The sequence below is a fragment of the Diadema antillarum genome, unplaced genomic scaffold (genome assembly GCF_040938485.1).
Source record: "Diadema antillarum isolate AM-2024a unplaced genomic scaffold, OU_Dant_1.0 seq00000193_RagTag, whole genome shotgun sequence".
Classification (NCBI taxonomy): domain Eukaryota; kingdom Metazoa; phylum Echinodermata; class Echinoidea; order Diadematoida; family Diadematidae; genus Diadema; species Diadema antillarum.
In genome coordinates, this window is record NW_027271256.1 from 318,200 (window position 1) to 343,652 (window position 25,453).

The 25,453-nt window shown below is 38.7% G+C and overlaps 1 protein-coding gene across 1 annotated transcript; it reads left to right on the forward strand.

Moving 5' to 3' along the window:
* The first annotated feature begins 381 nt into the window (after window positions 1-381).
* LOC139728696 (NSFL1 cofactor p47-like) lies at window positions 382-23,072 on the forward strand. Its single transcript, XM_071639637.1, has 10 exons — window positions 382-508; window positions 5,561-5,745; window positions 7,192-7,302; window positions 7,897-7,983; window positions 11,932-12,097; window positions 16,620-16,729; window positions 17,869-18,006; window positions 18,751-18,906; window positions 20,254-20,313; window positions 22,862-23,072. Exons 1-10 carry the CDS (start codon window positions 392-394, stop codon window positions 22,992-22,994), a joined length of 1,263 nt encoding a protein of 420 aa, XP_071495738.1. The 5' UTR covers window positions 382-391; the 3' UTR covers window positions 22,995-23,072.
* Window positions 23,073-25,453: the final 2,381 nt, after the last annotated feature.

Genomic DNA, 25,453 nt, shown 5'->3' on the forward strand with positions numbered 1-25,453 from the left:
AACTTCTGATATGCTTGATAAGGATGCACAGTTAAATGAGAAAAAAAAAATGCATCTTGAGTCTTGATTTTAATAATGTTTGGGATTTCCAAACTATACAGGGTAAGGAATTCTGTAGTTTGGGAGCTCTGAAATTTTGACCTCGAATTTGAATATCGATAGAATATACCGGTATTCATCATTCAGTGCATGAGTAGGCCCTATTCATTCTGGACTTTCATCATTTCACCCCACTACAGAAAAACTGAATGGTCCGCTAAGCTGCAGTCGAGTTACCACAGAGAGTTCTGTGCGAGTTACTAGTACAACACTGTACTACTTGTAGTAATTCATTGTCTTGATCGCCACCGTTGAGGGCGACAATCTCCTGTCATACTTTATTGTCATCAAGATGGCAGCCGCCAGTAGTGCAGAAAAGGATGAGTACATCGCACAGTTTATCGGCGTTACGGGCACGGACAGGGAAAGGGCTTCCTTTTTCTTGGAATCTTCGGGCTGGAAACTACAGGTAGATTGCTCATTAAACTCTTTCCCCGTCTGAATCATCCAAAGAAATGAATTAGTGAACATTACCCGTGGCCGTGCCGCCGTGCCCTGTGCATGAGATTATGTGTGTACACGCGCACGAGAGTTCTCAGTGCAGTGGCAGTGCAGAGTGGTGAATCATACCGACTTGGGGGTGGGGGGGGGGGGGGGGGGGGGGGGCAGTATCTTATAATAATATGGGTTTTCCCCATGCCCTTTTGATCTTTTCTTTCAAACTTCTAAAACGTACGACTGATCCTCAGAGACTCCAACTCTCCCGTTTTCGACGGGAGATCTCCCGCCGAAAGCCCATCTTTGCAAAATCTCCCGTTCTCCCGTTTGAGATTTGATTTCTCCCGCCCTGGCTCTGTGTCTCCCGGTGGAAAGGATTTCTTACGTTTTGCTATCGTATGTTGAAAAAATAAGCCTTAGATAGCACCAGAGAACATCTAGAACCCTAGGAACTTCGCGCTTCGCACACATCAACTTGGAGTCTCCCGTTTACTATGGGTTTCGGGCTGGAGAATCTCCCGATCAGAAGGTGCTTGGGGTTGGAGTCTCTGGATCCTGGTGCCACCATCAACAATGCCCCAGCCCTATTTGTTGTAATAATGAAGTTGTATAGGCACTAAATAAGCCCGAGTTGAGCGAGGTGAGGCAGGCATCGGGAAATTAATTTATGAAAAATTAGAGATCCAAAGTTACGAGTGAACGTTCACTAAATTTAATGCTGTTACTAATTACTATTGACAGTACTGTAGTGGTTACAACTCCAAGTCAACACAACACAGTAATGTTAGGGGTTTCCTATTAATCCTAAATCCTAGTCTAGAGTAACGTCAGTTATTACGGTATGGTCGCCACTGCGGTAAGGTCGCCAGACATTCACATCGCATGTAACGCGCGCCGCGATCGGAGATCAGGTTGGGCGACGGATTTTCATCACTCTCAAAATACATTTGTAATTCACCTTTTTCCTCCGTAAAAACACAAATAATTGTAATCAAAATATATTTTACCATATGTAACAGGTGATAAAACCATTTTTAATGCGAGGATGTTTTTGATTTAGAATGGATTTCAGGTGGCAGATTAAGGGAGATTTTCAAACGCGGTGACCGACAATGCCTCCTTCATTGAAGCGTATGTATAACACACACGCTAATAATATGTGGCAGGCTATGGGCGGCGAACTAATTCAGTGCCGATATTAGTTCGCCTGCCCGGACGTGCATAAAACTTACGCACAAGTGGCGACCATACGGTAATTGACGCTAGACCCTAACATTAGATCTTCATTATACACTGTACATCGGTAGGCCTACAATTGTAACTAAATGTTACACTTGTTACATAATACATGTAACATGGTCAGACATCTTTCTAACAGTTTATTTAGTCCTAACTTTGTTAGACGTATAGACTGAGGTCCAAATTTATGGTAATTCTTGAAAAGTTACTGGCCCAATACTCAAAAGACAGTCACGTTGACAGTGGTGTTTAGTTTTACTGGGAATACTGGTTTGGGACCATTATGTACTGGGGGGCATACTCGTGAAAAAGGCCCCACCACGTACCACTGTGTGTCCGTACTATTAGTACGGCAGCTCACCTGTTTATACTCGTGAATTCAGGCCCACTGTGTGGCGTTCATTGGTAGATAAGCACGGCGGTGGGGCTTTCTTCCCCAGTACCATGGTATAATACTCGTGAATGCAGCCCCACCAAACGGCATTTACACGAGATTGATACAGCGTCGGGGCCGATTTCCACAGCATAGCATCTTTCCTCCTCCCTTTCTCCCATTTTTTCCGTTGTTCTCCAACATTTTATTCTCGGAAGGACTTCCTAATGTCCCTCGACTAATTTAACGGCCAATTTAAACATAATAGAATTAATACAACCCTAACCTAAACCTAAACCTAACCCTAACCTACATGTAAACTTGCTTGCTAACGCACAGGTGCACGTGCACTGTGATGGGGCCGATTTCACGATTTTGCCTGACTGGGGCAAGTTTACTGACTTTACTACATACATGTACTAGGCCTTTCAAAAATGTTTTATGATCTAAATGGTCTTAAATGCTGTCTTAAATACTTTGAAGAAATGCACACAGAATTTCACAGAAAATAAACTTATTTTTTTACAAGGGAGATGGAGAAAGCACTCGTCAGATTTATATTAAAGAATTTTACAGTGAGGGTGGAGTGTAACTGTGTAACATCTTCCAAAGAAGGCAGGGAATTGTTGCCTGAGCATGCAACACTGTCTGTAGTGAGTGTACACTGTAGATCTCGTGCAACAGTGTACTGTATGTAAAGATTCTAATGCCGATTTACCATTAGAAGATAAGTCGCCACTACAACCTGTACCTAAAGTAATTTAGTTGCCAGACATTCACATCGCATGTAACACGTGCCGCGATCGGAGATCAGCTTGGGTGACGGATTTTTCATCGCTCTCAAAATACATTCCTAATTCCCCTTTTTCCGCCATAAAAACACAGATTCTAGTCCAAATGTATTTTACCATGTGTAAGAGGTGACAAAACCATTTTTAATGCGAGGATGTTTTTGATTATGAATGAATTTCAGGTGGCAGATTAAAGGTAGGGAATCACATTTGCATGCCTTAAATGAAGAGTTGTATAAATACAGTGGTATGTTGAAGAGAGTATCATTTTAGAAACTCCCATAAAGTATTGAAAGTGGAAGGTAACATTTTGTACATTTTTATTGACCGTTAGATTTTGAATTGAATTTTTTTCGGGGCTCACCGTAAATTCCAGTACACTACATGTAGGCTACCTTTGCAGACCCATGCACTGCATGTGTGTCCATCATGTATATTTTGTGAATAAAGTTCATCAAAACTTACGAACATTTCTATGTACATTCTTTCCACACACTCTATATGTTATTACATGAGCTCTTATACTTTTAGATTTGTGTTTATGATAAAAAATACAGAAGACTGCAACAAAAAGGCTGAAAAAAGTGGCTGACACACAGAACTACTGAGCAGTTGAGTTTTGTGCACTATTCAAATTGTAGATAACTGTTGACTTCCAAATTTCTCAGCAGTGGCCTAAACAAGTCCCCTGAGGTTCATATTTAATGTTTTGCTGCATTTTGGGAGGTCTGTAAAAGGTATTCCCTACCTTTAACAAAGTTTTCCAAACCCAATGATGCACAATGCATTCTACAATGAAGTGTGTGTATAACACATCTGGAAATATCAAAAATGTGGCGCGCTATGGGCAGCAAACTAATACAGTCACTGTGTATCGTTAGTTCACCAACCCAAAAGTGCACAGGAAATACACGCAAGTGGCGACTAAGCGGTAATTGACGTTAGAGCCTATCTCAGTAAAATACCTCAAAACCCTCAAAGTACAAGTACAAGTCATAGTTTCGTAAAATTTCTATTCATATGAAATGTACTCTTCTTTGAAACTCACCCAGATCTAATAGTCACTTAGTGTTTCACAAATCTCCATGTATTTAATAGCAGAACCATAATGCACTATGTTCAGGGAACAACTCCCTGTATGAGTGTACATATGTATGTAATTACAATTTACAGTACAGGGGAAACTCGGTATAACAAACACTGCTATAACGAGATATCGGTTATAACGAGGAAATTTTCCCGGTCCCAAAGTTCCTCCACACAAGTCTATGTAAAATGCTACTCTTATAGCGAGATCGGCTATAACGAAATAACTGCTATAACGAGATAAACTTTGTGACTTCCAAACAAAGAAAAACAAAGCCAACCAAACCGGCTATAGTGAGGTAAAGCAAAATGTCTTCGGTAAAGCTTTACTTCGCCTGTGCTATCATCTTCCGAGATTGTAAAGCTTGATGCGCCGAAAACTGTCTTGTACACACATAATTAGTTTTCTTCAGTGCACTCCAGCTAGCACTGCATGTTGTACGTGTAAGTGTGTGTGTGCGCGCACACTGTGTATGCAGAAAATGTGGTGGGACGGCCATACATGTATGTATACATGACATCATCATGACGTTTAGCAGGTGTGAGGCAATCTGATGCTGTGATTGGCTTTCTACGTAAGGAATTCCCCATCTTCACACACACGCAGTCATAATGTACATACAGAATGTGTCACATACACACACAGCACTGTGCAGACCATATTCAAGCTTTCCATACAACACACACCCATACTATAACCACATACCAATCCACTGACGATCTTGCGTGATACAATCGCAAGCTATATAAATTTACAAATTCAAACATCTACAATTAATAAGAAACACATTATTGATATTGGATTTCCTTGGCAAAAAACATCTTCTTACCCATAAAGGTGAGTAATTTTCTCACACACAATATCAAGTTATCAGTATTGATTGAAATATGATGGGTAGTCCCACATGTGCAAATTAATGTCTTTATGTTATGCTTTCTTTTATGCCTACTGATATAACGAGATATCGGCTATAACGAGGAAAATGACTCGGTCCCGACCATCTCGTTATATCGAGTTTCCACTGTATATGGAAATGATGTACAGTAGATCTAAGTGATTCTATTGTCTTTGGAGCGAAGTAATTCCATGTAGTTCTACATTCAATATATGATATATTTGGTTCTCTGTAAGCAGTGGACTACTAATCCCTTCTGGGAACCGGTGTTAAGTAAGGCTTCTGGAGATTTCTCTCTCGAAAAGACATTTGGTTTAAAGTTACCTCATTTCCAGTTAGCAAGTGGGCATGTGGGCTAGATCTACAGGTAAACCAGGGTCCCGTTTCATAAAACTTGTTATTAATGACAACTGCCACATTTCTGTGACAAATTTGCTCTCAACCAATCAGATGCAAGGATTTCAGTAGTTTATAAATAACAACTATCCCAACTTGTCACTGATAATAAGTTTTACGAAATGGGGCCCAGAAGTTTTTATAAGTTGCAAGTACCTCAGTGTACACCTAGCACCTTTTTACATTTTACAAATTTGCATATATATGATATTGTGTGTGTGTTTGTGTTATTTTTTCTGCAGGTGGCGCTAGGGAGTTTCTATGATGATTCCCATGGTGATGATGTTGTGCCACCAGCTGCCGATCCCCCCTCTGGAACATCGGCCGAAGTGCCCATGGATGAACCAGGCAGATTGCCCACCACAGGGGGAGGGGGAGCGGGTGGAGGGAGTGGAGGAGGAAGCAGGGGTTCTGGTTATTCAGCGAGGTGAGGAAATGTGACTTAAAGCACTATCGTCCATTGCCTTGTCATTTGCAGGGCAATTTTCCTGGCATTATTGTCATAGTTTTATCACCATTATCAGCATCTTAAACATTGTTATCATTATTTATCAGTAATTGCATTACACATGTACTTTTAAGTGCTGGTGATGGTGGTAGCCGTAGCAGTAATACAGTAGTTATAGTAGTACAAATATAATATTAAACAGGAGTAGTACGGTAGGAGTAGTAGTATCATCAACATACACTGTATGTGACCCTGCACCTCAAAAAAACAAAAAGTCGCCAGACATGAATTTTTAGTTAAGACCATATTCTGAAAGAGCAGACTTTAAGCTTTAAAATGATGTATAACTCAAATCAAATGGACTCTCCTAACCTATCTAAATATTGGAAAGAAAGCACAAACTCAGGAAAAGTGTGAACTGAGAAAAGAGGCTCTGAAGTACAGTGTCTATTCAAGCGCTTAATCTTTACCAAACCGTGCTGGCTGTGCGATGAATGGGACAAAAAACAGGAAGTAAACCACCAGAGTAACAACAATGAAGGGATTATGAGATTAAACTGAAATTAAGCATGCCTCATTAACACATTCTGTCCATAATAAATGCCAATTTTCAAAGCAGCATTATCCTTTCAAAAGTTATTAGAGTTGAAAGAGAAGAGTGTGGACAAAGTTTTTCAGAAATGAAAAAGGGATTCTAAAGACACACCTAATCACACTATTCTACCAAAAATGTTCGAGATAAACTGCTAAAAACACACACTTTCCTGCCCGTTTTATGATACCAAATTTTAGCATAATGTAAAAGAAGACCCGCTCTTTCAGAAAATATGAAAAAGTCAAGTTCGGCTAGGTTGACCCATTTCACCTATTTTCAGTCCTCCCGCAAAATCAGTGTGTGCGACTTTATGTTCGTTTTGAGGTGCACGGTCACATATAGTTATGATCTTTACAGCTGATTGTAGCAGTGGTTGTATTAGAAACATCTAGAATTAAAAAAAAAAGGAGTAATAGACATTGTTTTATTAGTGACAGCGGCAGCAGTAGTGTAATAAATGCTATTCATAGCCATAGTAGAAGTCGGATGGTTAATCCTCTTACTACTTATTATTCAAAGCTGGTATCCATCAGTATTATACACATATACACAAACACACTCACAAAACAGAATCTACAGTAAAAGTGGATATTTTTGTGTGACTAATTTTTCGCGCTTGGCCGGGCAAGAAGAGTTTTGCATGTTTTTAATTCCGCGGAATCAAACCATCAACTACTGGAACATACGGGCAGCAAAAATATTTGCATGCTTATATTTTCACGCTAGTTTCTGGTTGCGCGAAATGCGTGAAAATTTCAGCTCCGTGAAAATTTGCCACTTTTACAGTATATTATTTAGTTTTTATATGATTTTCCTCATTTGCCCAGTAGAGGGGGTAGTTCCAGTTCCAGGGTAGCCACATTGGGAGACTACACGTCAGCCAAGGCGGACAGTGATGAAGAGGGCCAGGCGTTCTATGCTGGAGGGGCAGACCATGGAAGGTGAGCTGGCCCCCATAGTCTCTTTTCAGGAAAAGTCCTTTTTTTCTGTGCGTTTGCACAATGAAAAATTCTAACAGGGGGACCTTGTTATGATTAGCTGCTGTGAAGTATTTAAATTACCTTTGTGTATTTGGCATTTTGTTACAACGGGACAAAAGAATTTGAAAGGGATAGAACATGCAAACTTACCTTCTTGTCTATGAAGTATCTCGCTATTAATGTCCTTGTAAGTTCCTCTGTACACTGTGCTGTTTTTGTTTTTGTTTGGGTCTGTTTTGTTTTGTTTTGTTTTGTTTTGTTTTTTTAAGGGAAAAGAAAAAAGGGGACATTTCCGAAGAGTGGACACACTGTGGGGCACTGTGGTAAAGTAGATAAGACATTCGTTTGGAGGTCCTGCGTTCAAAAATGGAGAAATGATTTAGAGGTGATGACTTTTGGCGGGAATTATACTTGATTAAGAAACTGATGAAATCATTTAATTCTACTTATGTATTGTTCTTCTAAACACACAACCTACTGTCCATGTAATGACGTTGAAAGTGACCACTCTTGTTTTCCCATTTTCTTGTTTCCCATTGTCATTTGTCCTCCCAGTGGTCAGCAGGTGGTCGGGCCAAAGAAGAAAAAGAAGGAGGGGTCATCAGACGGCCTTGTGAAGGACATTTTCAAACAAGCTAGAGAGTGAGTGTGTTATGTCCAGCAAATCTGATGGTCAGTAGTGGTCAGCAGTCTGATTGGGGGGGGGGGGGGGGAGGTCCTAGCTGCACCGTGCCAGCCTTCACAATTTTATTCATTGCCTGCAAATTAAATGTGGTTCATTTCTGTAGAACATAGCATATGAGCATATTATTGTCAAATTCTGTGATGCTTTATTTCACAATTGCTACTTTTCAAGTTATTAAAGGTTTATAAAGACCCCTAGTGATCAAGCAAGCTCCAGAGTTTTCAGAAATGACTTCATGTAATTGATTAACCCTGACCAGGCCGAGCTTTTTGGCCTGTTCTGTGGCCGGGGGAGGGTTGATTCAACCCCATTCCTAACAATGTTCTTGCAAAAAAATCTGGTATCAAAATGAATTTCTTATGTATTCTATTTTATGAATTTCTAGTGTATTTCTTTGTTTTTTCGACCTTTTGTTGTTTTTTTCCATTTTTTTTCAACAAAATTTATTAGAGAACCTATTTTAAGCATGATTATGCTAAAATCAATTGATTTCAGCCATTGAAAGTGAAATTAATCATATCTTTTTTTAATAAGGCGAGAAAACTATTTGCATAGACTTTGTACACAAAATCATGTTTTTGAGCCATTTTCGGTCTGACAAGCATGTTTATTAAAGGTTGTGCAGCGTCGTAACGGTTTGTCCGATTTTTCGTGAAAATGGTGTCAAGATGTGCGAGACTTGAAAGTCAAAAGTCAGTGAGCAGCGTGGTGAAAAAAATTTGCGCGGCAGAATGGTCGCGGAAAATGTCGAGGGGGGTTGATTCAACCCCCCACCCCCAGCCCTTTTAGGGTTAAGCATTGAATTCAAGCCCATTACCCACAATCTGTACCTTTGAAGCAATCCAAACCCCCTCAACTTTTGCCACAGGTGTTTTACACTGTTCCTAAGGGAATTTGTGTGGATAACTCGTACTAATGGCCTCACTGATGTATTTGGATACTGTAATATTACAGATGAATCAAGTTGCAAGTATTGTTTTGGCATGAGAGATAATTCATTGGATATGTCATATTATAATGTCCAAGTTGTATGTGTTACATAAACTGGCAAAAGTTTTTATACCCCCACCCACACAAAGTGTGTAGGGGGGTATATAGGAATCATCCTGAGGTCGGGTGGCCGGTCGGTCGGTCGGTCGGTCGGTCGGTCGGTCGGTCGGGCGGTCGGTCCGTTGCAAAATCTTGTGGGTCGAACTCCTCTCTCATTTTTTGAGCAATTGACCCCAAATTTGGCATGTGTGACCGCTATCAAAGGTAGATGTGCAAGACACCTTTTTCGTTAGTATCGCATAATGCGTTGCCATGGAAACGGCATATTTTCGTAAAAACTTGTGGATCGAACTACTCTCTCATTTTTTGAGCAATTATCCCCAAATTTAGCATGTGTGACTGCTATCAAAGGGAGATGTGCAAGACACCTTTTTCATTAGTATTGCATAATGAGTTGCCATGGCAACGGCAAATTTTTAAAAAATCTAGCAAAATGTTGTGGATCGAACTCCTCTCTCATTTTTTGAGCAGTTGACCCCAAATTTGGCATGTGTGACTGCTATCAAAGGTAGATGTGCAAGACACCTTTTTCATTAGTATCGCATAATGCGTTGCCATGGCAACGGCATATTTTCATAAAAACTTGTGGATCGAACAACTTTCTCATTTTTTGAGCAATCAACTTCAAATTTGGCATGTGTGACCGCTATCACAGGCAGATGTGCAAGGGACCTTTTTCGTGAGTATTTCATAATGCGTTGCCATGGCAACGGAAGATTTTCATATATATCTTACAAAATGTTGTGGATTGCTCTAATCTCTTAGTTTTGTAGCAATTCAGTTTGAATTTGGGATATACGATCAATGTAATGTATATTTGTGCAAAACACGTATGATGTGTGTGGTGATGAATCTGTTGCCATGGCAACAGAATTTTTTTTTACCAATCATACGAAAATGTGTGGATTGGCCTAACTCCTTCAGTTTTCAAGCATTAGGCTTAAAAATTGGCACATGTGACCACTATTGTATGTAGATGTGCATACTTACTCTTTCGTCATTTTTAATCTATGTGTTGCCATGGTAACAGCATAGTTTGAATGAAAGTCATACAAAAATATTGTGGATTCAGTTTACTCCCTCAGTCTTAGAGCATTTGACTTGAAATTTGGCACACATGACCACTGTAGTATATAGATGTGCAAACTTAATCTTTCGTCAGTGATGAACAATGCGTTGCCATGGTAACAGCTTTTTTTAACCAAAAAACATACAAAAATATTGTGGATTCAGCTAACTTTCTTTAGTCTTTAAGCATTTAGCTAGAATTTGGCACACATTACCACTGTAGTACGTAGATGTGCAAAGGTAATCTTTCGTCAGTCGTGATCAATGCGTTGCCATGGTAACGGCATATTTTGAATGAAAATCATACAAAAATATCGTGGATTCAGTTAAATCCCTCACTCTTTGAGCATTTGGCTTGAAATTTGGCACATGCAACCACTACAGCATATGCCGTGTAGATGTGCAAACTTAATCTTTTGTCAGTGGTGAACAATGGGTTGCCATGGTAACAGCAGCTTTTCACTAAAATGCATACAAAAATATTGTGAATTCAGGTAACTACCTCAGTCTTTGAGCATTAAGCTTGAAATTTGGCACATGTGACCACTATAGTACGTAGATGAGCATACATAGTCTTTGGTCATTGTTGATCAATGTGTTGCCATGGTAACAGTATATTTTGAATGAAAATCATGCAGAAATATTTTGGATTCAGTTAACTCCCTCAGTCTTTGAGCATTTGGCTTAAAATTTGGCACAGGTGACCACTATAGCATATAGATGTTCAAACTTAATCTGTCATTATTGTTGAACAATGCGTTGCCATGGTAACAATATTTTTTCACCAAAAAGCATGTGGATTCCGCCAACTCCCTCAGTCTTTGAGCATTTAGCTTGAAATTTGGCACACCTGACCACTATGGTATGTAGATGTGCAAACTTAACCTTTCGTCATTGTTGATCATTGTGTTGCCATGGTAACAGCATAGTTTGAATGAAAATCAATATAAAATATTGTGGATTCAGGTAACTCCCTCAGTCTTTGGGCATTTGGCTTGAAATTTGGCACATGCAACCATTGTAGTACAGAGATATGCAAACTTTGTATTTCATCATTGTTGAACAATGTGTTGCCATGGTAACAGTGCATTTTGAATGAAAAATCATACAGACATTTCGATAGATCCTAACTCTCTATGTTTAGAGCATTTTGGCTTCATATTTGGCACATGTTACCTCTACATTACCTAGATGTGCAAAAACTCTTTTGTCAGTGTTGAAAATGTGTTGCCATGGTAACAGTATATTTTGAATGAAAATGATACACTAATATTGTGAATTCAACTAAGCCCCTCATCCTGTTAGCATTTGGCTTGAAATTTGGCACATGTGATGGCTATGATATATAGTTGTGCAAAACTTCATTTTTTTCTTAATATCCAACATTGTGTTGCGCCATGGTTATACAATTTTTAATAAAAACCATAGAAATCTTCAGTTTATTTATCTTGCTCACTCAGTTTTTGAGCACTTGACTTGAGATGTTGGACATTTGACTAACAGTGAGCAATACATTTACTTACTGTTGGACAGTGCATTGCATTGGTAATTTTTTTTTCATTAAAAAGTTGAAAAAAAAATCATGGTTGAGCTAATTTCCTCAGTTTTGGGTGGGGGTATATTAATCACAATGAGTGATAGTTCTAGTTGTTTCTATCAATAGTCGTTACATTCTCGTTCTAGGTGTATGTGACATTGTAGCTTTTTTGCTCATCTTGATAAAGCTGATACGACACAGCATTTCATCCAATAAATACACATTTCAAACTGTCCCTCCTAACCATTAGACACGGTGCTGAAGAGGTAGCCAGTGGAGCGGCGCCCTCAACGTCCCGCGGAGGCACATCTTATGCCTTCAGGGGAGCCGGGTACCGACTGGGCGAGTCGCAGGTCGAGCCGACAGTCCCGGTCCCGGGAACGGCGGGAACGATGCCGGGACCGAGACCCAAAGAGGTCAGTGCGTTTAGTGGGAATCAGTAACTTCTTCCATGTCATCGGTCAGTCTGCCAGTGGACTTGGTATGGATCCTGTAAGATTAAAGGGATAGTACAGTATCGATGGAGATGAAAATTTGGCTTCTACTTTTTTGCAGGATACCAAGAAAGCACTTATGATATAGTACAGACCATATCATTTTAAGAGGAATTCAAAGTTTATTTGATAAAAATCAGGTTTGGAATAGCTGAAACATCCAAAAACAAAGTAAAACAAAACGATCGTGATAAAATGTGGGTCCTACACTTTATAAGGATTGCTCTGTTTATGATATCTCGGCCATTTCAAAACCAATTTTCATCAAACGAGATATGAAAACTCGTCACACTGAGGACGAGTTAGGTGATACGCTTGGGGTCATCAGATGTTGGTCATCTGTGATCGACAAAGAAAAGAATGTGATATAGGCACCCTGAAGTTATATTGAACCTGCATGCGAAACCGTTTCTCTAACCACTCGGGCACAGGACATCCACGAAAATGTTAAGACAAAAAAACCCCCCAAAAACAATGTATAACAGGAGAAGAGTCGGTGACCACTCAACAAACGTGGCCGCGTGAACATGTATTGCATTGCTAGATGGAAATGCGGCCTTGTAACGATTGATGTCGGTAGGCCATTTCTGGCAACTCGGGAAATATACGTCCCGCAGACATACAACCTATAATCGGCTGGTTTTGATACCTTGCCTTTAATCACAATTTTCAGTGTGATGACGTCATCAAAGTACAAAACAATGACATGGACTTGAAAGACAATTGTTCAAAGTACAACACCTTTGTCGTCGTCATTACATACTATGATCGGTTTGAAAAACCCAGCCTGCAAAATTTTGCAGCAGTCTAAGCAATGTGGTCTCCAACACAAAACAGAGTGATTGTGTGTGTGGGTGTGTGGCTGTGTATAGGTGCGTTTATATACGAACGTGATTTCTTCATGGACGAATGTGTAATACACCAATGAAGAAAAAAAGTAAAATAGATAAGTATTTTGTTTCGTGCTCTTATGGGGCTCGAACCCGCACGTGTCCAACCTTACGTCTCTGAGACGTCGCCTTTAACCTCTCAGTCATACGTCTCGACGAGAAAATATGAGGAACGTAAGCTTATATGTGAAAGATGACTCAGGAATCGTTTCGTCCACCTTCCATTCTCATTTTCAGTTTTATGCTGCAAAATTCTCAACCTGGTGAGAAGATTAAAAAAAAGAATAATAACATGTATGATTACTGCAGCTTATTGTCTCAGGAAGCTAAATCAAGTGAGGTAAAGGTGCTCGAGCGTTATCGAGTGAATGCACGGTTAAAATACAAAAAATCAACTCCCATAGACATAATGTATAATCTTCGCTGATTTCGGGATCTTGCCTTTAATCACAACTTCCAGCATGATGATGTCATCAAATTAGAAAACATTGATATGGACTTAAAAGACAGTTGTTCAATGTAAAACATATTCATCGTATGTTGTAAGTTGGCTATTGACAAGATGACAGATGACAAGAAAATGAGGCAGGTATTAGTACCTGTATGAAATTATTATAGGCATGGTTATCAAATTCCCCTAAAATTTCCTTGTAATTGCTTTATTTTTACACACAGTTAAGCTATCCCTTTAAACTCGTCACAGTTTAATTAGAATCATTAACATCATACATTAGTACCATATTCAGTTCCATAGCTGATCACATTTGCTAATTAATTAAAATTAATTGTCTAGAATGTGTCATATGGCCAACCTGTATACACACGTATACACACACACACCCTGCTAAATGTATGTATCAAACCTCTGTAACACAACTTTGAACTAACTGTAGGAATTATCGCTGCACTTATCATCCATACTTTTTATCACTATCTGAAACTCCACAAAAACCACTAATTGACAAATAATCATCAATACAGAAGACTGACTTAAAGGAACAATTCAAATACCTTTTTTACAATGTATAGCTTGTTACATGTATAAATCAGCACAAAGTAACCACGACTATATTGTGTTACTGAATTGATATGAACAAATTTCATTTTGTTACAATATACCAGATCAGTTTGAAAAGCCCAGCCTGCAAAATTTGCAGCAGTCGAAGTAATGCAGTCTCCAACGTAAAACAAAGGGATACTGTGTGAGTGTGTGCGTATAGGTGTGTTTACATGCGAACGTGATTTCTACGAGGACGAAGGTGTAGTACTCCATTGAAGAAAAAAAGTAGAAAAAAAATTATATTCTTTTGTGCTCTTGTGAGGTTCGAACCCGTACGTGTGCAACCTCACGTTTTTGAGACGACGCCTCTAACCACTCGGCCATGCGTCTCGACGAGAAAATTAGAGGAACGTAAACTTATGTACGTGAAAGATGAATCAGGAATCGTTTCGTCCGCATTCCATTCTCATTTTCAGTTTTAAACTGCAAAATTGTCAACATGATGAGGAGATTTCAAAGAATAAAATGCATGATTACTGCAGCTTATTGTCACAGCTACAACATACTTAAGTTTGAGAGGAAATGAAGCAAATTCAGCTGAGATAAAGGTGCTTAAACGTTGTCAAGTCAATGCATGGTTTCTAAAAAAATCACCTCCCATAGACATAACACGTAAACTTGTCCGATTTTGCGTCTTTACTTTTGATCACAATTTAAGGTATGATGACGTCATCAAATTTCAAAACCATGACATGGACTTGAAAAGCAAATGTTCAAAGTACAACATATCTGAATTTGGGATAATATTGAGCTTAAACAACAGAGATACGAGCAAATGAATGTCAGAAACAGTACCTTAAAAAAATTAATTCCACGTTTTTGATTTCAGATGATGATATGATGACGTCATAATGTATTTATGGAGATATTGATACTTGAAACGTTATTTCCAATTCATATGTTTTTGTAATATGCAATAAAAACATAGGGTAACCAGACGTTTTAAAGAGCTATGGCAAAATAAACAAAGACATGTTTTTCGCTATATTTGCACATAGACGCGCACACGAAATTTCAACTTTGATGCCAACGCATTCCTTTGTTATAGGTCAAAATTGATCGGAAATCAGTGGATATTGTTACTTAATGTATCAGGAATCCAAATCTGTCAAAAAATTTGCATTTTCATTTTGCTTACGCGCACTAAGCGCGAAAATGTGCGGACGGACGCGAACGCGCGAAACGCTTAAAATTGTCTGAAACTTCGAGATTTCCCATTGGTAAGTTGTTTTGAGCCTTTTAAAAGTTTCACGTGCACATACGCGCGCGTAATAATGTCCTAGGTAATTAGCATTAAAATGTAAGATAGAGCGTGACCTGAACTTAATGTCCACCGAAAATGATACAGAAATGACCTTCAGTTATGAAGTTATGATCGATCATGTAACATGGTCCGAAAATCACAAAATGGCGCCTAGATGACGTCATAGATATGTTACTGTCCTGAAAACCTTATTGTGGCTAGATATTGTCATGAGACATGTTGACTGAAAATGTCATGTTGTTCCGTCATGTCAATGTTGAGATATTCACGACACAAAATGTGCCAGAAAGAAAGAAGAATAAAAAGAAAGAAAGGAAGATTTTGACAAACACAATAGGTGATACGCTAAAAGCGTATCACCTAATAAAGAGAGATTTTGACAATTACAATAGGTGATACGCTGATAGCGTATCACCTAATAACCATTGAATCCCTCTTGGAATTACATGCTCTTTCATATTTCATGAGAGGTTTCTCATTATCTCACCAAAAAATTATAAAAACCTGAAATTAAGTCTCAACCAAAACAATAAGATCCCTTTAACCCTTTGCAGTCTCTTTGACAATGTGCTTATATCCATAGGTCATGTTGGAGTGGTCAAAAGTGAGCCAAACTGAGTGAAACATTACCATACTGTTGAGAACTCTGTGGAGAAAGCATGCCTCATTATTATTATTATTTTTTTTTTTTTAACTGTAATCAGAAGGGTCACAAGTTTTGTAGCTGTAGTTAATGTATCTGTCAAAGGAACGCAACATACAGGTGTCCCTAGCAAAGAAACCAACTTGTTGCATTATGATATTGTGCATGTTACTCACATTCTTCTCATGTCAACTACCAGTATGGTAAGATATACTTTTGGAGCACATCAGGAAGTGGACCACTTTTGATATGGTATGGTAAAGTTGTGGAGCATTCAAATGCTCCTCTGACAAGCGTATAGCATGGTGCAGTACACCCATTAAAGGAGAATACTTGAACGTGCCTACAGTCCATAGGATTTTAGGATGGAAGGTTCAAGTGGGTTAGGTTGTGAACAGGTGTAGCATTTGCTGAGAGGAGAATTGTAGGAAACATTTATGGATTCCGCACTCCGATAAAGGTATCTAAGGCACGGCTCATGATCATACGTTTTGCACTTGAGAAATCATGGTGTTGGAGATGCACCCTGCATAAAAAAATTTTCATTACAAATGAGTGAGTGATGTATGAACATCTTATCCTTGCAGAGGCATGTCATCCTGAAGATGTGGAAGAATGGGTTCAGCATCGATGACGGAGAGCTGAGAGACTACCGGTCCCCTGAGAATGATCTCTTCCTCAAGTCTATCATGAAGGGGTGAGTTCCTTTTCATCTTTTAACCCACTGTGTGCCACGATGTATTACCTGCCCATTCGTCTGTGTGTGTGAAGTTTGTGCACATTGGAGTCTTTGGCACATAAAGGGTTAAAGAGCCTGGAGTGTGGGGTTACCATGGAGTGGGAAGGCTGGCCTGACTCAGAGATGATGATGATGATGATGATGATGATGATGATGATGATGAATAAAATGATTGATGATGATAATGATGATGATGATGAGGAGGAGGAGGAATGACAACGATGATTATGATGATGATTGATAATAATGGTGATGATAATGATGATAATGATTGATGATGATGATGATGATGACAATGATGATTACGTTTGGGGTTTGCTCTGATATGGACACATATGGACGGGAAATGTGTGTCAAAGTAAAACCGTGATTTCATAACACAACTTGTTGCTAAGGCACGATTGATCATCATGTAATGTTCTACCTACCCACTACTGAACAAAGAGGGCTCTTCAGGAATAAAAGTTGTATGCATATGATCGAAATAATTTTACTCTTTCAATCTCAAACTACATTGTACTTGAAAACAACCCATTATCCTGGAAAATCACATCAGCCAGAAAAGTTTCTGTGTAGGCCCTTTCGATGTCTTGCAAGCAGATTGCAAATGGTGGAAAATGAAGTTTTGAGCCCTTGTTAGAATCATGTTTTGACTTTGAGCTACGAGTACAGTATTACTACAGGCTTGAAGGGACTGTACAGTACTGGTTATAACATTCCTAAGTGAGATAATGAGAAACCTCGTATGAAATATGAAAGAACATGTAATTTCAAGAAGGATTCAACATTTATTTGATGAAAATTGATTTTCAAATGGCCGAGATATAAAAAAAAAGCGATGATAATAAAAGGCGACAGGCCACGACTTTTATTAGGATCTCTTTGTTTTACCATGCTTTTGGATATGTCAGTCATTTCAAAACCGATTTTTATCAAATAAACTTATGATTCCCCTTAGAATTGTATGCTCTTTGACATCTCACAGAGTGGTTTCTGAATATCTGGCAAAACATTAAAAGCTAAATGCTCACCTCAACCAGAACTGTACAGTCCCTTTAAACATGGAGATTGACCCCTCTCTTGGGGATGTTGTGCAGGGAGATTCCAGACGAACTACTAAAGCTGGCTGAAGGAGGAGAGGTCAGCTTGGACCTGGAGGACCGTCGTAGTGAGGAGTACGTCCGGCCGAAGCAGACAGTCAAAGCTTTCACCGGTCATGGCTACATGCTGGGAAGGTACGTGAGTTCGCCCTCTATCTTGCCATCAGTCACGCACAGCCAATTTCACATCAAATCGTAACTATATAAGGATCATCCTTTCTATAATTGAGCTTGTTGCCTGCATATTGCACAGCGAGAACCCAGTTTTGCATAAAAACTTTTTGGCACACTTGTGTTCCTTCAAGCTCCCAGAACCTTTTTTATTTTATGAAATATACACATTCCTGTTACTTGTTACTGATAGTAAGGTGAGTATGTGAGTAAGGTAAGTATGTGAGGGGTAATATCATTTCCCCTGCTTTCTGAAAAAGGTAAGTCACCTGCTCTGTCATTTTGTTAGAAAACTTTAAATATGTTGAAGTTGTATAAATTAATGTGTTGGCTCAGTGAGTAGAGCGGCGGCCCTCACAATTGGGAGGTCGTGGGTTCAAACCCCGGCCGCGTCATACCAAAAGACGTTAAAAGTCCCGTAGTTGTAGTTGTAGTTGCTGCTACCTTGTTTGCCGTTCAACAGTTGAAAAGGTTAGAGCAACATCGATCTGGCGCTGCTCAGTGGCTGCCGGGCCCACGATCAATTGGGCAAAATGAATTTCCATTCCTGGACAATCAAATTTGGAGTTTATATCCAAAACAATTATTATTATTATTATCATTATCATTATTATTATTATTATTATTATTATCAATATTATTATTGTCTTCACAGAATTATGATTACATAACTACCGTTTTGATAAATGATTTGTGTGTGGCATGTAGTCCCGCTCCGTCCATTGTGTCTGGGGGATCAAATTCACAGTCAGGATCGTCCTCCACCTCGCAGTCCTCATCGTCCACGACAACGCCCACCTCAGTCGACGTCGACCCTGCACAACCCGTCACCACCGTTCAGCTCAGGCTAGCAGATGGCTCCAGGTTTGAATAAAAACAAAGCTCTTCCTTAGCTTATTACCTCTTCCAAGCGGGTTATGTTTTTTCAGCGTTGGTTGTTTGTCTGTCTGTTTTGCAAAATAACTCAAATAGTTGTGAACGGATTTGAATGAAGGAAAAGTTGATAATTACAGAAGGAACAAATGATTAAATATTGGTTCTAGACCCGATAACTGTAAGGACCCACGATACCTTTTTTTTTTCCTTTGGAAAAGGATTGTCATTGGCAAATAGGGCCAATAAACGAGGGAGTTCAAACTGTGCATATTTGAGGTGTGCATACTGTATACGCCATATATTTTGCGAGTCTAAATTTTTTGGAATTCCCGACGATTTCGCTAGCGGTTAAACTCGCATTTGTGGAGTCCTGTACTGAACGCAGAAGTGTGCACGTGTACGTCACATTCACATTGGGATCAGAGTCAATATTTTCGCGTGACTTTAATTTCGCGAATAGCACGTAGAAAATGAAAACCCTGCGAAATATTCAGCGTATACACTATTTGAGGTTTGCATATATGCGCACTCAGTGCGTGCACGAGGCACAGCATGCAGTAACCTGCTAGTGAGGTACACTCTGAGACACAACAGAAATACTTCTTCATCACAAGGAAATAAAAGGCGATTTTCAGCATATGTCTATGGATGGAAATGAGCTGCTTGTTGGACGTTTGTGCTGTATGAGTGTTTTTCTTATTCACTGGTGTTTCTCGCAGTTTTTTCTTTTTTCCTCTGTTTGCTCAGAGGTTCTTCCTACATTGTACCTGATAAAACTTCAAACCTGTTCTGTTTCTTTCTCTTCTTTCTTTCCCTTCTTCATCTCTTGTTATCTTTCTTTTGTCTTCTTCCTTATCATCTTCACATTTTTACTCCTGTTGTTCTTCACCTCCTGTGTCTACATCTTCAGTATTTTTTTGCTCCTCCTCTTCACCCTTTTCTTCTTCTTTTTTCTTCTTCTTTTCTTCTTGCTTGTTTTTTCTCTTTTTTCTTCTTTTTTCTTTTTCCTTTTCTCTTCTCCCTTTTCTTCTTTTCTTTTTCTTCATGTTCTTTTTCTTTGTCTTCCTCTTCTCCTATATTTACAGCTTCATTATCTTCTTGCTCCTCCTCCTTGTCTTGCTGTTCTTCTTTTTTATTCTTCTTTTCTTCTTCCTCTTCTTTTTCTTCTCTTTCCTTTTCTTCTTCCATATTCTTCTCCTGCATCTTCACCTTCATTACCTACAATACTCCTCATTAATCTCATTCTTCATTTTTCTTTTGACTTCTTCTTCTCCTTCTTTTTCTTCTTCTCTTCCTTGGTGTTAAACATTCCCTTCTTTTTCCATTGTCTTCCAGGTTGGTAGGCAAGTTCAACCACACGCACACCGTCGGAAGCATCAGAAGCTTCATCGTTTCGTATCCTTTGCTTGAACTAGTGGCATGTCTCCTCATCAAGATATTAACCTTGCATTTATAGTATGCTCACTTGTATACAGTGGACTCCTGTTATAACGAAGTCCTCAAGACCGGCAGTTTTCCTCCGTTATATCGAAATTTCATTATAACCGAACAAATAGAAAATAGAAATACATGGAGCGCAGGGTGCTACATAAGTTTATTTTACCACTTGCCCAGTTGGGCAAGCAGATTTTCAAATTTGCTGCAAAACACTTGCTCAAACATTGTTTTACTTGCCCCCCAAAAAAGTCCAAAAAGGAAATGAAATAGAAAATCATGTGTATGTCAAGGGCTCAATACAACACAATGATTTGAATAAACAGTACACACTGATTCACAAGCTTATAAAACACAATGGAGTAACAAACTTTGTCTGATCAAGTTTTGCTGTTGCATTGCATTGGGGCTTCTTCACGTAAGTGTTGGAAAGTTGCTGAAATGAAATATAAAGTGTGTTGCATCACTAAACAGCCATTATTTTAGGACTTCTGTAGTACAGCAACAAGGCTGTGTATAGTTAGGCTTCTGTACAGTTGACTTTGTAAGTTTGTCGGGGGGAATAAGTGAAAAAAAAAAGTGGCACTAAAACTTTTTGCTTTCGCAGTTCGTTCAAGCATTTTTCTTATTTAGAAACACTTACCCAAATTTGATATTTCACTTTCCCCAGGCAATCGGGCAAGTGCTTATGTAGCACCCTGGAGCAGATAATGCTGCAGCCTGAATTTTTACTTTGTTGTCACCAGAATTTTGTTATATCTGTGTTCGTTATAACGGGAGTGCACTGATAATGTATGATGCTACATATAGGCCTACAGCTGTGTGTTGAGTATGGTACCACTTATTCGCCCATTTCATGATTTCTAAAATAGTTACTTTGAACATGAAACCACATTTCACTGACCTTCTCTGAAAGACTTTTTTTCATTTTCAACAGGATATTTTATTCATTTCTCCCTTTGAGCAATATCTTTTCAGATTGCATGCAAGATTGACATGAAAAATTTAGCAAAATACTGCACTCACTTTTGAATCAGTACTAAATTCATCTTATTTAGGGAACCCTTTCTTTGATTTGTTTGGTTGTTAGTCACATTGCAGTTTGGGAAGAGTTAAACAGGATGCCATCATTTTCATATCAATTTATTCGCTGCTTCTGTCTGACGTCATAAAGCTTTAAGAAATAGTGATTAATTGTAATATCCAAAGAACTTACATGATAATAATTAAAAAAAAAAACAACTTTGTTTCTCATTCCAAGATAGCCTCTATCTCAAATTTGACACTGTATTCTAGAATTACAAGTCCCATCTTTGTCTTCTTCAAAATGTCACCACTCTCAAATTTGCCCAGTGCAGATTTTATTTTTTTTTTCATAGCTTTCTTAGAATTGAATTGGATTGAACAGGTTTTATTAAAAATCATGTCTGGCAGCCAAAGGCTGAAAATTGCACATGTTTTACAATCATAGTTATAAAAACAGATTATATCAGTGCTCTGTACAAACAATGATAATATAAAGACATGATTTTAAAAACATTACAGTGGTCATATGTACCAAATCTCAAAACAAGTGCTCATTCAGTGAGGGTACCAGCCCAATCCATACTAAAAATGCTTTAAAAAATAAAATAAAAAGAAATAAATGTATACTGTTGACATGGCAGCACACTGCTTGACGCTGAAAAACAAAACAAAAAATAAATACCGTTACTGTTACAACTAATCATTCAACTTTATCAGTGAGGGTACTAGCCCCATCCATACTAAGGTTGCCTTATCAAAAACAAAACAAAAAAATTAGAGTTCACTGTCAACATGGCAGCACACTGCTCAATGCTAAAAAAAGAAAAAAAAAAAGAAAAAAATTAATACTGTTTCCATTGCAACTAATAATTCAATTTTAGCAAAAAGCAAAATCTACACACCAGCTCATCACATCAGTCACAGGAGTGTGCCGTACTTTTCCATCCAACTTTCCTGTGCTGTACAGATATTAGGGAGCTTTAGATTTTGACGCGCGGACGTTTGAGCCGACGCTTGCGCTGAACGTTCTCCTCTCCCTGCGTCGTGTGGAAAAGTAGCTTTAGATTACGCTGGGACGCAACGTATAAAAAATAAAATCGCGCCTCCATATGATCAGTGCATGAAGAAGCTCTCTATGTCGCAAACTGTGCGGACGTGAAAATAGCCCAGTACGCGTAGTAAACAACTCAGGCGACGCAAGCTAAAAATAGATTGACTTTACGCGCGCTACTGCGCACGCTCAGACCATGTTTTTTTCCTTTGAACGTCCGCGCGTCTAAAATCTAAAGCTCCCTATTGATACATACATACTGCTCATGTTTTCTTGGATGTTCGATCTCCAATATGTTATGATGCATTTCATATTTCACGATATAAATTTATGCTAAAAGTAAGAGACATGGGTTCTTCAAATTATTTTTGTCGTAATTAGTCGATTTGATATGACCTGTGTTGCTTCCTTGACCACTAAAACTCTGTCCAGATCGCGACCCCAGTATGCCGGTCAGTCCTTTGTTCTCATGACAACGTTTCCCAACAAGACGCTAGGGGACGACGCGCAGACGATAGCTGACGCCAAGCTCCTAAATGCTGTCATCGTGCAACGACTGACATAGTCCCACCTGTGGCATTTTGGCGTACCTTTTATTTCCTCCAAAAAGACAAACATTCATCCTGTGTAGATAATGTAAACAGTTGACCGTAGAAGCTCCTATTTTTGCAGGGGGCTTATTTTCATGCTTGTTGCCAAGGAGGAGATGCTGTTAAAATCATCAATGCTCAGAGTATTGACACCTCACCTTTGATTTTATTTTTGTACATGTGGCCTCTCCGTGTGCAAGTCCCCCTTTGTGTGGATGGTCGACAAAAACACACACAAACCAAAGCTACCACTAGACAACATGTATCAGTGCAATTTACAGTTTTTTGTTCATCCCCAGTAAAGGCACAACACGAGAGAAAATAATCGTGCATGCATGGCAAACAATTTGGCGTAATAGCTAGGCAACGTCATCATAATATGTTTCTCTTTCCAAGGAGGCTAATGCTACAGAAGGCAGTCTTCAGTTAGTATGTTCCAAGGTATGATTTTTCTTCTTGATACATTGAATTACATTGTATTTGCATGGAAAAATGTTATCATTATGATTTTTTATATACACTGCCATAGAGATGGGCAGTCTTGTTTAATAATACACTATACAACTGTACTCATACAGACTGAAAACGAGCAATCAGTCTCAACAAATCTTCTTGCCTTTAAGTGGCAGAATTCAAATCTATTTCACATGCTTAAAGGAAAACATTGCGTTCATCACGTTCACAATACAAAAGAAGAGAAAAATATATACATACATAGCACGTGAGGGATCGGTAAAGGCCGTATGAAGCCTATCGAGGCTGATTCCCTTACATACAATAAATAGACGCAATTTCCATCGAACAGAGACATGCATTTACTGGGATACAAACACAGGTGAAGAAATTACATTAAACAACAAAAACAACAAAGGACATCACAACAATAAATAAGGAAAACGTGGCAAATTTATTACAATAAATTATTCAATTGCACTTCGGATTAGAAACATTTTGTATTTGCGTTCAAAAGATGACAGTGTTGGACTCTCTTTAATAAAAACCATCATGACCTAGTTACCAAATGGGTGTGGTGGGGTAATCCTTTGCTCCTCTCTTCTGACCACTTCTCAAAAATATTGAGAAGGTGGAATTCCTCCAACCCACATTAATTAGTCTTTTTTTTTTATATTTCTGGTATATCTTTTTTTTTCCGCCATTGATTAGAGGCAAAATGTGCACTTGGTGCACCTGTAATTACAGCGAGAGGAAAGTCTTACCACCTCCCCTATAATGTTTAAAATTTTTAATGCCTTGTCTTTTCCTTGTCTACAACCTCTGGATAAGCTTATGTAGGTTGACTTTAATAATGTTTGCAGATATGGTTTGGAATCTATACCTGCGCTTTTTGTTTTTGTTTTTGTGTATATTGAAAGATTTAAATATCAATGCATGTAACATGACCAGCTGCAAGTGCAAAAATGTGATCAACAGAGCTTGCTGGTGTAGAGAGTGGTCTTGTAAAGTCCCCTTATGTGTGGTTCAGTGTTCTTAAGTCATAATTCATCAACCTCGAGACAAGCCCATGAGATTTAATGTACTTCGGACTGGTCCCCTAAGCCTCGTTTTCTGCTAAGCAATACTTTTTTCATATACGCCATAAGTTTGATTGAGAACGTCCGTTTTAAAGCAAATCCATCACTATCATACACCAAGCCATGTGCCAGGGTTGAAAATGATCATATGCTGTTCAGTCATGTACTATCCTCTGTTTTCCGTAAGACCATGTTGAAATAAAATACTTCTCATACTTCAGTGCCACTTTACTAGTAGTGCTGGTAGCATTAAATTCATTATGAGATGATTTGCCACAAGTATACTTTTTTTTTGTAGTTGTTTTTTAGGGTGGACTTTTTTTCCCCCTACATTAGCTGTACAGTTCAACCAAAGGAATGCCCATCATCATAGTTTGGTGAAGAAATTGTTAAAATCAAAATGATTATGTGCAAATTCACATTTTTCATATAATGCTTTCATAAAACCTACTACTCTGCTACTAAATTGAGGGCATGTATAACATTGAGATCCATGAACATAGTTACACCCCCAGACCTGCCTAGCTAGCATGGCTGTCCTTAGTTTCTTAATACCGTCAAGACTTGTGTTCTTTGGGGACGGGGGATGGCAAATTCATTTCTATCCAGTCTGGCAATGATAAGCAAAATGAGACAAGATATTTTTTGTTTCTCTATTTTAATTCCTGAAGGGAGAATGGGTTTGTTGAGAGAAATTAAATTTGCGTCAAACAATACAACATTGTGGCCATTAGGCATTAGCACCAGATGTGTGATGTATAATTTTTCTCCTTTTTTTGTGTGTGTATTTATCTATGTTTGTTTGGTTTTTCTGTCATGTATGTATTGTCCTATATAATATACAATGTTCTGGGTTGTTTTTGTTTGTTTTTCTGTTTTTGTTTTCCGGATTATATAAAAAT

Bases quoted from the DNA above. Each gene is read 5' to 3' on its own strand.
- LOC139728696 (XM_071639637.1), top strand. From the start codon at position 392: ATGGCAGCCGCCAGTAGTGCAGAAAAGGATGAGTACATCGCACAGTTT. The intron at 16,730-17,868 runs GTGAGTTCCTTT...GATGTTGTGCAG, and splicing joins CTCAAGTCTATCATGAAGGG to GGAGATTCCAGACGAACTAC. The intron at 18,907-20,253 runs GTTTGAATAAAA...ATTGTCTTCCAG, and splicing joins AGGCTAGCAGATGGCTCCAG to GTTGGTAGGCAAGTTCAACC.